General features: G+C 47.2%; 1 protein-coding gene across 4 annotated transcripts in view; it reads left to right on the forward strand.

Annotated features, from left to right (window-relative positions):
• The first annotated feature begins 285 nt into the window (after positions 1–285).
• The window catches only part of VEGFA (vascular endothelial growth factor A), a 30,989-nt gene continuing 16,296 nt past the window's right edge, over positions 286–14,978 (forward strand). For all 4 annotated transcript variants that reach the window (XM_035108188.3, XM_035108190.3, XM_035108192.3 and 1 more), the window contains exons 1-2: positions 286–1,444; positions 9,369–9,420. In XM_035108188.3, the coding sequence (XP_034964079.1) occupies positions 1,379–1,444; positions 9,369–9,420 (118 nt within the window). In that variant the 5' untranslated portion in view covers positions 286–1,378. The remainder of the gene's footprint in view (positions 1,445–9,368; positions 9,421–14,978) is intronic.

The raw sequence follows: 14,978 nt of genomic DNA on the forward strand, positions 1-14,978 counted from the left end.
GGACATCTGCGCTCCTTCCACTCGTTGAATGAAAGACTCGCGTGAAAGCCTTTCCATGTCACAATGCTCGCGGATTCTCGGCTCAACCTTCACTGTGCTGAAGAATCTGCGTGTGCAGTGGAGGGAGGCGGGCGGTGGTAAAGAGGAGGGTCTTTTTTAATTCCAGGTGACAAGAAAGGAGTGTCATAAGTAGGGAGGGAGTGGGGGGGAGGAGGGAGGAGCGCGGAGGAGGGCGAGGGAGGGACTACGGAGCCTGAAAAAGAGTCTCTTTCCGAGCAGAGTCGCGAGAGGCAAAGCTCACCGAGCGCGCCAGCCAGTCAGAGCGTCGCTGCTGCTGCTGCTGCCTGACAATCGAGAGAGAAAGGGAGCCACGGACTCACAGAGAGAGAAAAGTGCAGGCTCCCTCGGGAAAGGAAAGGGAAGAAATAAAAGAGGAAGGAAGGCAAGAAAGACAGAAGAACGGGAAAGAAAAGATTCGGGCTAGGAAGAGCGATCTTCCATATATCCTACGCATTTAGGATCTGCTATTCCTTTTTTCTATTCGCCTATTAATTTATTCCACCACCACGATCGGCTTAGAGGTTTCGCTTTCCTCGCTAAGCAACTTGGATTTTTTATTTTTTATTATTTTTGGTTAAGTGGAAAGAAAGAGGGGGGCATTTTCTGCTCCTCTTCTTCACGCCTAGCAGAGGAGTCCCGAATCGAACTGGGCTGAGCGATCCCGGCCCCCGAAGGTGGTGCTAAAACGAGAGAGAGAAACCCCCCCAAACCCAGCACGAAACAAACCACCCAACCACTTCTGCTTGGCAGCAGCGACTCCCGCGACAGCGGCTGCAGGATCCGAGCCCACGCGTGCGCTCGAGAGAGACCTGGGGGAGAGAAAATGCATTGAAACTTCGCGCAAACTTTGTTCGCTTCCCCCTCTCTTTTTTTGGTGTGTGTGTCTGTTGTGTGTCTGTCTGCCTGTGCAGTGCACGCTCGCTCGCGTGTGGTGTCTTGCCACCGAGGGTTGGAGAGAGAGAGTGAGTGAGTGGGCGGCTGGAAATCTGTTACAATTCAGAACCTTCTGACGAATCTGGTGGGATTCCTGCGGAGAGGCTCCGAATCCGAACCGAGGAAGCCCCGAGAGCCTTTCTGCAAGCCGAAAAGAGAGCGAGAGGTGTGCGGAGGGGAAATCTGCGTCTCGGGCGCCTAGGGAGCCGGGCTTATGGACGGGTGAAACCAGAGACTGAAGTCTCCCCCCTCCCCCCCACAACCCACCCCTGCGCTTTCCTTGATCCGAGCGGCCCCAGGAAAAGGAAGAAGAGGAGTTAAAGAGAGCGAGCCAGCGCGGCTCCGACCAGCTACTCCGGCTCCTCTTTGCCTCGCGCCAGGAATCATGAACTTTCTGCTCGCTTGGATGCACTGGGGGTTGGCCGCGCTGCTCTATTTCCAGAACGCCAAGGTAAAGCAGGGGGCGGGCGGGCGGATCCGGGGCGGCGGGGAAGCCTTCCTCCTTCCCCCGCGTGGCCTGCTCGCTGCACGCTTGGTTGGCGGCGAGGGCGCGTCGCGGGGGTTCAGGGGGTAGTCAGCCGGACCAGAAAGAAATCCGCGCGCGCGTGCGTGTCGGAAGCTGCCTTGGCGCAAATGGAGGGCAGATCCAGGTGCCTCGGTGCTCCTCGGCGCCAAGCCGCCTTCGGCTTGCCCTGGCGCGCTGGTGCGGACACGCGGTGTCTGCGCCGCTTGCGGCTGCCAACAAAAGGCCGGGAGCGAGGCAGGGTCGAGGCGTGTAGGTTTTTCCTGTTGGCGTTCGCGCGAACAGGGCGCGCGGGGCCTGTGGCAAGAAGGGAGGCGCGGAATCGGATTCCCCAGGACTCAGGAGGAGAGGTCTGACCTCCTCTTCCTTGCACGTTGCCCAGACGGTTCCTGCTGGGCTGCCCTGCCTTCTGTCTGTCTGCGGAGTTGAGCAGGAGTTGGAAAACCAGGCGTGAAGACGACACAGGCTCTGCGTCGTCATCGATCGCCGAGCGGGGAGGCAGCTGAGCGCGCTGACTTCTTGCATCAGCACACACACACGCTCTCTCCTTCCTGACATTGCAAAATGGGGAGGGGGGGTGGCTGTTCCGGCCTGTTTGCTTTAGGTAGAGGCAGGTTTGCTGACCGGAGTTCAAAATTCCTGGCTTGGAAAAGCAAATAGAGATCAAAGACCACAAAATGGATCCTTGTATTTCTTCCAGATTGATTTTCAAAATAAACGGCTCTGCTGAGCTACCATAAGTAGGAAGTTTGTTCTCCTGCCCTCATAACTCTTTCCCTCTATTAGTTTATTGGTACTTCTGATTGTAGAAGTCCGCCCAATTCCTCCTAATATATACTATAAAGGGCATTTTTCCTGCTCTTTCAATGTACTTTTGTTTGAACTCTCCTTGTTTAAAAAAGAGAGAGTCTAGAGTTGGGTATCAGAGTTTAGACAGATTTTCCTGTTGAGGTGGCTCATGTGTGCTGTTGCCTAGAGATTCATGCCATAATTAGTACGTAAAGTTTTATTCTGCTGTTGGTCTTGAGAAATTCTAGAGGTCAGTGTGGGCACAGACCACCCCTGCAACAACATGTGAGAATCAGTGTGTCATAGGGAAATGAATCTGCATTTGTTTAATTTAGCACCAAATGTAAGACCTCAGTTAGGAGCCATTTCAGATGTCCTGTTGCAGGGGATGGGGAGGGTCCACATGCTTTTCTTGCTAACCTGTTGGCCTGCCACTTGTCTTCAAGTGACACCAGCAGATTAGGCTGTGCCTGATGGGGAAACGGTGGTTCCAATTTCTTTGGGGAGCCTTGCAGCAAGGCAGTGTGATATGGCTGTGCTCGCTTTGGAAAGCGCTCTTAAAATGGCATTGTTTAAATATGAGGTCCTGTAGGTGACGTGAAAGAGGTGAATGAAAAGTTGAGTGTAGATAGATTGAGATAATTAGGGAGAACCAGAGATGCCTTTTCTTCCACGGGGGGTGTGGTGACGGGATGCTTGGCTGTGAAGACTGCAGTCTCTTGGGTAGATTGTATGGAACTATAGTAAAGGAGAGTAATAGGAGTGCTAGCCGAAGCTCACGTTGTTGGCAAGCTGTGTCTCTGCTGGGAAAGGGAAACTGATAAATTTATATTTATCAACTTCCTGCAGTTCTGACTACACACACCTTCCTACCGCTGGATGTGTTGAGGGAGAAGTGGTGGTTGGGAGGAGAATCGGAGTTCTGTGCAGCTGCTTTTAAGTGAGCACAAAAGGGGAGGTGCCAGGCTGTGATAAGGCTCCTTTGGTCAAGGGAAAGATACATTTACTAATCACAGACGGAGGCTGTGAAGTGAGGCTAGGGAACCTGCAAGTCAGTGACCTGGCAGAGGTACCACAGGTGTTGGTTTCCATCCACAGGAGATACATATAGATAGACATATATTGGTGCAGTCAGTGGCCATTCCCCACCTCCTTGTCTACCCCAACAATTAGCCAGTTCTGAAATTGCAGGTCAGGATATGGTGGGAAGAGGGTTAGATGACTTGCTCCAAACTTGTCAAGTTACGACTTTGGGTACTTCATGTTCCTGTTGATTTTCTTGTCCTAGTTCAAAGACCATTTGGATCTAGACTCCATCCAAGACCTTGGACAGTTCTATTCTGTCCTGGCTTTTACTTAACTGGCATCTTGCAGTTCTCGTTCCACCATCACCTTACTTAGTGCAGTTTGATGTTAAGTTAGGTGTAGTGAACATGCCTTGGAGCTCCTTCCCAGGATGTGTTTCCAGTGGGATCAGGCAAAGATCAAACGCGGAGGGAGGAGGAGGAGAGGGGGGAGGGGACAAGAGCGTGTGACTAGACTGCTAATGATCCTGCAGCCACTAGCCTCTTGCTGTTGATCAGGCCACACTGGGGACAGGGCTTTCCTCCCAACTCCTTGTGTTAAGCTCAAAAGGAACAGAGTGGGTCACCTCCCACCAGGATCAACAAGTATTCTCAGCGAAAGGCAGATTCCCCCCCCCTTCCAGTGCTCCTCTGATAATATTCCTGTCTTTTCTGAAGTTCAAGCCTCTCTTTCTCCTCTTAATGTGCCATTTCAGAGATTGCTGCTTGCCTGGATTACTGACCTCTCTCCCCTTGTATGCATAATGGGGGGGGGGGGTAGAAGGAGAGAGATTTTGCAGAGCAAAGCTCCTCCTTAAGTAGAAACCTCTGAGAAGACTTTTTAGCGCCTGAGATGGAAAGGGTTTTAACTCCTGTCCCAGGGGGCCTTCCAAAGTAGCCGGATTGTTTGTTCCAGTCCTAAACAGTTACAAAGCTCTTTTAATGAGGCTGCAGAGATTAGGGGGAGGGGGAGGAGGGAAAGGGGTAGTTGTGGTGTGAAGGAGTAAAAAGTGTGTGTGTGTGTGTGTGTGTGTGTGTGTGTGATTTATTGGATTAACCTTTTCCTTGGTTCAAACTGGAACTGGGCACCTTGTTGTAAAAGCAGGAGGTAGTGGTTTCAAGAAGAGAGTCTTTCTTGATGACCTGCATTTTCCCTAGTACCCAGTTTGCTCTATCTTTGCTCTGAGGCAGAATCTGTCTTATGGGAAACTCTGAAGTGAGATGGAAAGATAGCCATCATATAGAAACAATGAGCAAAACCCCCAGCCAGCAAAGGAGATGGGTGGAAGCAGCCTGACCTTCAGAAGGGCACTAGGCCCTTTTGTCCCTCGGAAGGATCCCGCCCCACTTTAGTCTAGTCTTCCCTGCGATGGAGAAAAGTCCCGTGGAAATGGGGACAAATTGCCCTCCGCCTAAGCACCGCTACTTTGGTTAGGTGAGGATTGCCCAGTTGCAACGGCAGAGAACATAATTCAGCAGTGTAGGGAAGCAAAGCACCTTCATGTTTCTGATATAGACTCAAGGTGACACTGCTGTATAAATAGCTCCAAGAGACTGTCTCGATCCCAAGGCAAACGGCATGAGCAATGCTGTGAAAATATTGTACATGATGGTTAACAACAGTGTGTCGTTACAGGAGCAATGGAGATAGATGGCAATCCCTTTCGGGAGAATACCTCGATGTAATACATCTGATCTCTGTTAATCAGCAGTTTTCAGTCTCGTCTTAACACATACTTAAAAACAACAACAACAACCCAGAGTAAATCTCCATTTACTGTCTGGAATGATTTCTAGTGGCCTTTCAGCCAGCTCCGAAACTAGAGGTTTTAGCAGAGCAAAGTTTTGTACACAGTAGTGTAGCCCAGGCATGGTGAGCCTGTATCTCTCCACATGTTGCCGGATTACAGCTCCCATCACCTTTGTCTATTGGCTTGCTGGTTGGGGCTGATGGGATTCGGAGTCCAACAACACATGGCAAGCCACAGGTTCCACATCAATGGTTTAGTTGGCAGTCCCATTCCTAAATGTATTTTTGTTTTGTTTTGAGCATTGAAGATAGAGAGCGAGAGCAAGAGAGGGAGAGTGCTATTTCAAGTGAAATTAGCAGGACTTTGAAAAACAACACAAAGTACCTCAAAGGCAACTTTAGCTAAAAAAGTAATGAGCAGCTTGTGGCTGATTCAGAATCTCCCAAAGAAGAATAAGAGGAAATAAAGGATGGCAAGCTGAGGCATTTTGCTCTTTCACTAGGGCCCTGAATGTGTTTGGCCTGCATTGTATTCTTGCCTACTCATGCGGGAACAGGTGCATGCGATCACGTTTGCTGCAGGTGTGGTATTCCATCATAAACTGGAGGAGTCCCAGGACAGCTTGCCACTTGATGCTTGCTCATAAGGGCTACGTGCAATACGCGGGGCCGGCGAGGTGGGTGGACACCTGCCTGACAGCTGTGGCAGCTTGCCATCTCCTTGCAGGCTGTGCATCTGAGGCCTTGGATGCAACTTTTCTTTGAGTATATTCCAGCTGCCTGCTGGCCTTGGTTGGTTACTGGGGTTCAGGTGTGGCCTCTTCCTCCCATATCGTTTATACCTGTTGTCATCACCTTCACACTGGGATAGAAACTGCTCCCTGTTTTTTAATAGAAATCTTCCTCTGTTCTTAGCACTGTAGCCTGTCAACTACCAAGCTCTCTTTGCTAAGAAAGCCAGCCAGTTGTGAGTTTTCTTTCTGTCTAAGAACAGGTGGTTCTGTCCACTTGGCCAGCACACAGTTTAGGCTGCTTAGATTCCATGGATGTAAATGTGAGTTCAGCAGCTGAGCTGCTCAAGAGCACAGGCCTGGCATCTTCTGCTGCTTTCCTCTCACTTCTCCTGCAGCCACCTTTGTGAGTTCTTATCCATTATCTGCAGGTCAGGACTGTTGACACTAATGGAATGGCTGATGGTCTTCTCTCCTCACTGAAACTGGATTATCGACCTTGGCTGAGTAACTCAGAGATTTGAAACTAAGCATCACGCAAATTCCTTGAAGTTTTGGGACAGAAACTGAGAGACTTGGAGGCATATCAGTAGCAAATGCAAACTGATTGGGGAAATATATGTGAATACTTTTCCCCCTTCCTCAATTTTAAACCTCCATTACTCTCTAAAATAAATGTGTAAACTGCTTGCATATAGATATGGCCACCTGCTGTCTACCTGTGCCATCCTTCTTCACTGTTCTGGCTAAATTTCCATTCATGCAGCTATAGAAATTAATTTGTTGACTAAACGTGCAACCTCCAAATTGTGTGTTGCTTGTATGTATACGCCACACGTTCACCCCAAAACACATAGACACCAGTGAAAAGAATGGCTTAGCTGGAAAACCAGGACTGTTAATAGTGATTTCCTAAGGGTTTTACTATTTGAGCACTGGAGAAAGGAGCTGGTTTTGAAGAATGCCATTTAAACAGTTCTCTGATAACAAGAACTATAGAGCATATCTTGGGCAGGTTAGATGTGAGATAGGTGCTTGTTTGCAATGGAGTGGTTGAGAAAAAAGATGGAAGTACTTGCAAGGATGGTGAGGACTATCACTTATCCAATTTTAAAGGGACATCTAATTTCAAAGACTTGTGGGGAAACAAGCCAACATTTTGTGATACTGCATTTAAGACTATTTATTTACAGTCATACCTCGGTTTAAGTACACTTCTGTTTGAGTACTTTCAGTTTAAGTACTCCGCGGACCCGTCTGGAACAGATTAATCCACTTTCCATTACTTTCAATGGGAAAGTTCACTTCAGGTTAAGTACGCTTCAGTTTACGTACAGACTTCCGGAACCAATTGTGTACTTAAACCGAGGTAAAAGGTAAAGGTAAAGGGACCCCTGACCATTAGGTCCAGTCGTGACCGACTCTGGGTTTGCGGCGCTCATCTCACATTATTGCCGAGGGAGCCGGAGTACAGCTTCCAGGTCATGTGTCCAGCATGACAAAGCCACTTCTGGTGCACCAGAGCAGCCAACAAAATGCTGTTTACCTTCCCGGCTGCACCGGTACCTATTTATCTACTTGCACTTTGACGTGCTTTTGAACTGCTAGGTTGGCAGGAGCTGGGACTGAGCAAGGGAGCTCACCCCGTTGCAGGGATTTGAACCGCCGACCTTGCAGGGATTTGAAGCGCAACCTGTGTCCCACTGTATTATATTTATATTCCTCTTTTGTTCCAGGCAGCTCTAGGCAGCATGAATGTTCTCCCTCCATTTTATATTTTATATTCACAACATACCTGTGAAGTAGGTTAGGCTGAGAGAAAGTGACTGGCCCAGAGAGCTTTATGGTGATTATAGCCCTATCTCCCAGGTCCTGGTCCACCACACCACACGCTTGGCCCTGAGACTAGCTAGGAGCCACCACTCATGTGCAGATGTAGCACAGGTAGAGTCTCCAACCTGAAGGACACTTCTGCTCCAAATTTGCCTCGCATCACGTCATGCCCATCCTGTTACAAAACTAGGAAGGGGAATATTCTTTTTTTTAATTGTGGACCCTTTAATGGCTCTGCCAGCTCCCTTTTGCGCTCTGCTCCTGGAGTGCTTTGTAACAGGCAGGCCCCCTTTCGAAATACCTTCTACTGGCTTTCCATGGAACAGGGACGTGTACAAATCTCGTGGCATATTTGTCATGTCAGCGCTAGAAGGTCACCAATGTTGTTTTCTTTCTCCTCAGCCACCCCGCTCCCCAGTTCAGCTTTGCTCTCTTGTGTTTCGACCTTAATAATCTGAAATGCCTTTTTGAGAGCAGCTAGTTGCACTTCTGTTGCCTGTTAAAGTGACAGGGAGAAGAACTTTCTTTCTCTTCCCCCCTTCTTCTTCTTCTTTATTTCAAAACCAAAAAGAAACAAAGTACAAGCATCAAATTCAAAATCCATATTCGTATTCTAACATAAGCCTATTACAGTACATAGATTACCTAAATTAAAATATACATAATTACTCTAGGCTTCCTTTTGCTATATGTAAATACAGCACAGTTAGAAAATTTATATTATAAATAATATTATAGATTCCCACATGGCCCCCCACTCCCCTTCACCCATGTGTGATCTCAGTATTTTACTTCTTCCATCTTGTTGTGTTGTTATAGTTTAATAATTATTCAGTTCATTCTTTTGTTCTTTTCTTGCTTACCCCTGCACAGAAGAGCTTTCTGTGAGATCTTTCTTCCCAAGCTCCCTTCCTTTCATGGACAGGGCCTGTGAAACATGGCTCTCTTGGACCTTCCTTCCCCCCTGCCCTTCCCCCTTGCCCTGATGGGTGGCATTTGAAGCCCACTTTCCTTCCCGTCTGAGGGAAAGAGAAGATTCTCTGTGGGTGTTTCAGTGTGGAAACTGGAGAAATACACCCCACAAATGAAAAGAAAGAAATAATTCCACACAGCCCTGACATACCCCAGAAGTGTTTCAGTTGATAATTCAGACACGTTCCTTTGAGGATAATTCAGACACGTTCCTTTGAGGATGCCTCATTTCCCAGTGCAGAGAAGAATTGCAGACTTGCCACTGTTTGCCATCAACATTTTTCTAATAACGCCACAAATTATGGCAGGCCTCATCTGCACTTTATCCTAACAGTAGTATCATGGCCTCCCTCCAAGAATCCTGGGAAATGTAGTTTGTCAAGGGCGCTGAGGGTTCTTATAAGACCCCTGTTCCCCTTGCAGAGTTACAGTTCCCAGTGTGGTTTAACTATCAGTCCCTCTTCCTAAAGATCACTGGGAACTGTGGCTCTGTGAGAGGAATAGGGCTCTCCTCACAATGCTCAGCACCCATAAAAAACTACACTTCCCAGGATTCTTTGCAGGGGGAGCCATGATTGTTTAAAATGGTGTCTTGCTTTTGCCTTGCTGTAGAGTCCTGGGAAGCAATTTGGTTCTCTTGATTAGAAGCGTTCTTTCTGGAGACAGGTTAACAGCGTTTTTGTGTTTTGATGAATTTTCTATTGTTTTCACAGTTCTCGCAGGCTGCTCCTGCCCTGGGAGATGGGGAAAAGCAACAGAGTGAGGGTAAGTGGCTTGTCTTCCTTCTGCTCCCCTAATTGGCATGGTGGGTGCGGATACTTTATGGGAGAAGGATGGCAGGTTGTGGAGGTGGATCCATTTGCTGGGCTGCTGGGCGGGGGTGGGGTGGGGAGGCCTCATTAATGCTGCCACCTTCTGGAAAATGGGTATAAACTGTGGGGGATCAAACACACATATTAAAAGGAAGGAATGGAAAATACAGTTTGAACAGTTAACGAACAGATTTAACCTGGCCTTAGCTTAAATGTATCCCAGCTTGTGTCCCCCCCCCCCAATTAAAATTGCCCCAACTAAGGAAAATATTGTTTTGTTTTGGAGCACAGACAGCGTGAAATCCTGACTTTTACCAAACCCTATAAAACATATTGTCTGCAGCTTATTTTACAGTTTCCAGGATGCTTGCATTTTAATTTTAATTAATCAAAAATAAAATTAATGCCCCCCCCCCAAATTCTCAGCAACCCTTTTAAGAAGTACAAAGGAATTTGCCACGGTTTCTGTGGAAGGTTTGGCGTTTTTGTTTTGTTTTGTTATCACTGGGCACCTATGCATCTTTCCCCTTGGCAAGCCTTTGACCCAGGTTGTATTATTCAGACACAGAAGCAAGACACCAAACTAGTAACCAGTGTTTGAGTCTTCCAGAGATCATGCCGCTGGCAAACCTTAGTTAGGGAATTAAGAGGGGATAATTTTGCAGTCAATTCCCTCTCTATCCTTAGCAGCAGTCAAACTTATCAGAAGGTGGCCATCTTTTCAAATGGTGCCATACTTGGGATACTTACCTTGGGACAAACGTCACTGAACATAGATTTTTGCTCCTTGCAAAAATCTTTGGAGGAAACATGCGCACGATGGCACCGTCAATGTCTTGGGAGGAGGGAAAATGCATGTGGTGGTGTGTGGGTGTGTTTTAATTTTAGATCAGTTGTTCTGTACAAGGCAGGGCTTTGGGGCTGAACTTTTCCAGTCAATACATTGCTGGAGTTCAGAGTCCAATATAGCTGGGCAAAGGGTGAATGGAAGCTCCTTGGTGCGTCTGACATTATAGATCTTGGAACAGGCAATTCAGCCACTTCTGGGGCCAGGATGTTGTGACTATACGGATTTGGAGGGTAGTGGTGGTAGGTCTGAATGCATTTGCTTTCTCAACCAGGGGGACCCAATGTGCTGCCTTCCAGATGTTTTTGGGACTAGCGCTCTCGTCAGCTGTGGTCAGCTTGGCCAATGTTGAGGAGTGATGGGGGTTGCAGTCCAACAACATCTGATGGACACCATGTTGACTACCTCTTGGTCATTAGACTTTCAGCAAGTGCTGGGCAATTAGGTCTTGTTCTGGAAGTGAGTGCAGCCTTTTCACAACAAGCCTCTGAGAGAGAGGGAGCAGCCAGCTCCTTGCAAAAATCTTATATCTTGCATGAATGTGCATCATAAAAGAGAAGGATGAGAGATGCTGGAGGCAGGAATAGCATTGGGTGAAGAGGTGGAGTCAGAGGAGGATTTAGTGAGTAAAGAGAGCAGAGCTTATTTTGATAGGTGAGTGAATCACCTCAGCAAGATTTACTTCCTAGTTCTGAGGACCTCAGTTTAAGAATACATGATGCAAACTTTGGACCTTTAGGCTGTGCAGTCTCCACCCACAGTGAGATCTCCAAGTTGCTGTTTTCCAGCTTTGCAATGTACCACTTTTGCAATGGCAGTGTCACCTGCCTACTTTGGGACACTCAGGGAGTGGCACTGGCTGCTGTTCTTAGTGCAGGGCACCAGGGGGCAGCCTCTCATCTTGCCACAGAAGGTTACAATTGCAACAATTTCTTTTGGCTGGGTAAACTAGAGGAGCATTGCCAGAGGCTTATAGGAGAGCAAGTTTGTAACAACGGACCCATTTTATATTGTTGCTGGATTTCTTTTCCTGGTGGGACAGTTGAACATTTGTTACTCTCTGGGTTTGTTTTAACTAAATGGGCGGGGAATTGTTGAGTACTAGAGGAAGGAGTAGGACCGGAATTCTGAGTTTCTCTTCCCAATTATTGCATACTCATGCTTAACCTCTATTCCTTAATATTCACAGAACATGTACTGGTTTGGGGATGAAAGATCACTTTGTTCCCCTGGGGTTTTATATGGGCTTAGGCATACACTGGTCTTCATTGATTAAAATCATTTCTTCTGGGGATAGCCACTTGTATTTTACTGCTCCTGGCCAACTACCACTTAGCTGTTGGGCCACATGATTTAGGAGTACAGTAAGTTATAGCGCAATCCTATACATGAATACTCGGAAGTAAGTGCGCCAGGTTTAATTTCTGCTATCCACAAGGGGATTGGCCACCTCTGGAGCCTATATGTATACAACTCTGTGTGGGGTTGATCTCTTATGGAGGATCAATGGACCTATTTAGGCCGATGCTGCATAGGATTGTATGTGTGCAGGCCCTGGGTTGTCCCTGTGTGGGTGACAGAGACAGGGGCAGCTCCACACACAGGGCCAGATCAGACCTCATAAGAACATGCAGACTTAAGAAGAGCCTGCTGAAAGAAGAGCCCATGGCCCATCTTTTTGGGGGGCTTCCTACTCCCAACCAGACGCCTGTGGGAAATCAGCAACCAGGACCCACTTTCCCACCTGTGATTCCCACCAACTGGTATTCGGAGACACATTACCTCTGACATTGGAGGTAGAATTTAGAATTTATATACCTTTGAAGTGGACCAGCGCAGAGAGAATCCAAAAAAACACGTTTGCTTTCAGGGGAAATGCTTCCTCCCTGTAGCATGTATATAAAGGAAAACTCTGGTGGCTGTGATTGCTCTTTAAATTGTATAGCCCTTTATGTTGAGCTGCAGATATATCAGTGGCAGCAGAGGCTCAAGCTGTGGTTCATCGTTGATGCAGTTGTTTGGGTTCCTTCATCCTCTAGCTCAGGCATCCCCACACTGCAGCCCTCCAGATGTTTTGGCCTACAACTCCCATGATCCCTAGCTAACAGGACCAGTGGTTGGGGAAGATGGGAATTCTAGTCCAAAACATCTGGCTGGCCGAAGTTTGGGGGTGCCTGCTCTAGTTTTAGGCCTGATATCAGTTCCACAGAATGCTATGTACTGAAACTGCCCAGCCAAGTTGGCATTGCTGTCCAAAGCAGGCTCCTGGTTTTGTAGGTTTATCATAATTACATTTCAAATGCTGTTTAAAGACTGTGGAACATGCCTCTCGTGTGCAGATGCTCAAGAAGCAGCCAGTTAAAGTGGCAGCTTCTATAGGAAATCTCTTGTGACAGTGTGTATGTATTATCACTATGCATTGTCATGATTGTCACAGATGAATATAAGTTGTGAGCTAGATTCAGGAAACTGCATTTAAAGCTCACCTGCAGATTCACTCTGCTATATTAATAATGAAATTTATCGTAATGCACTATCTATAAAGCACCACAACTGTATGTGTAGTCACAAATTAGGGACTCTACAACACATGCTCTCTCCTTCCAGTTGTGCATCACTTTCTCCACAAAGCTGTCTGATTCTGCCATCTGGGATTGATATCTTAGAATTCAGCAAGACTAATTCTCAAAATTCTTTATATTCACACAGTTTCCCTTTCTTATTCCTCATCTTAATGTAACTCATTGTAGGCAATGGAAACTGTCAGGCCACTTTCTTTGGGAGCTCCTAGTTGGTTTACATTTCTGCTTCTTGTGCTGTAGATGTGGCTGTCTATTGAGATTCTAAGATTCTTAGAGGCTAGGCAATCCCTCTCTTCACCCCCTTCCTTTTAAGTCAGAATAAAAAAAGGAGAGCACGATGCCTATTAATTATATATGGGATATTTTTTTAATGATATGCAGATTACACGTTCAGTTGCACATTTTGTCCTGTGTAATTACGTGCAGCCCTCCAGATTTTGATGAATTTTGATGTGCTCAGGGGTGAAGAGGTTGCTCATGTAAGAACAGTGGATAAATCAACACACTCAGTTGCTACCACTTTTCATACTTTGTAAAAAAACAAACAAACAAAAAACCACCTGCTGGCTTTTGTGTTTTTGAAGCGTGGATGGAAGGGATCTTGAGATGCTCTGTTCCTGTGCCCATAACCTGCTTGGCACTGGTGTGTGTGTGTGTGTGTGTGTGTGTGTGTGTATACACATATACAGTGGATCCTCAGGTTACATTACCTTTGGGTAACGTAACTTTCTGGTTGCAATTGTGGCAAACCCGGAAGTGTATACTTCCGGGTTTCGTCACATGTGCATGAGCAGAAGCACTCTATCACGTCATGCACATGCACAGAAGCGGCACCTCTAGATGCAGACATACGGGCCCCTGGAATAAATCAAGTTCGTATCTGGAGCGTCCACTGTATGCAGATGATGTATACTGAGCAGAAAAATTATTTTTACCCCAACAGGTTCCTTGCTTCCTCATGCTAGGAAAGGTGTGAATAATCAGCAATGTGGTTACGTGTCTGGCTGCATGCCTGCAACTTTCCCAGGCGCTGAATTGTTTAATTCTCCAGTTTATAGATAGCTGTATTTTAAGGTTAAGGTCACTCTGAAGGGGAAGGAGAAGGAGGTGGCCCCATACCAGGCAAGAAAGGATATGAGAGGCTGATTCCAGACTTTGGACTGGGCAGAGGGCTGGGGAAGAAAGGAGGGGGGAGGTGAAAGCAATGAAGGGGCTTGCATTTCCTCCATGAGCACTGCCAGTCAGTACTCTGCATTTTTGCTTCCTGAGCAACTGCCTCTTTAATAGGCACTTAGGCAGGGCAGCCCATAGAAATCCCAGGCGGAGCCTCCTCCTTAGTTATACCTGCTGCCAGCAGCACTGTGGCACTGTCAGCTCCACATGACCGAGAATTAACTTTTGACAATTAATTGAGAAGCCCTGAGCTCAAAGCCTGGCAGCTTCTGTACATTCCTTTCTTCCCTCCCTCCCTCCCTCCCTGCCTGCACCTCCACTGCTTCGATGGAGCAACCTTTATGCAGGTTTGTCACAGGTTCAGGACTCTTCAGAAACGCTTACTGGAGTCCCTTTTTTTTCCATGATGCAAGCAGTTTGTGCTTGTTATCACACCGGGTTATCAACCTCACTACTGCAGGGACTCTGCATATGGTACAGGCGTATGATCTGAAGGCAAGAAAGCTCGGGTCAGATGCTATCTGCCGTGTCTGTGAACTGAGCCCTGCTAACGGCTTTTTTTAAAACAATGCACGCTGGAGGAAGAAGGAACAATCCCATGCTGCTGGGAGTGTATTTGGAAGTATGCAGCACAATCTTGGGATGAGGACTTTGCACACTTGCATGTTCCTTCTGTGTTGTTCTGCAGCCTTTCCTCCCCAAGTCAGAGCTCTGCTGTAAACCTTTAGCACTTGGGAACATTGGGACATTTGTGTGTGTGGAAATTGGTTAAGTTTTTCTCTCTTGGCATATGCACAAGGTCCTTGGGGAAGGGCTGCAACTCAGCAGTAGAACATCTGCTTTGCATGCAGAAGGTCCCCAGTTCTGCAGCGTGTCTGGGTAGGGCTGGGAAAACCCCTTACTGAAGCC

This window comes from Zootoca vivipara, chromosome 3, assembly GCF_965207765.1.
Source record: "Zootoca vivipara chromosome 3, rZooViv2.hap1.1, whole genome shotgun sequence".
Lineage (NCBI taxonomy): Eukaryota > Metazoa > Chordata > Lepidosauria > Squamata > Lacertidae > Zootoca > Zootoca vivipara.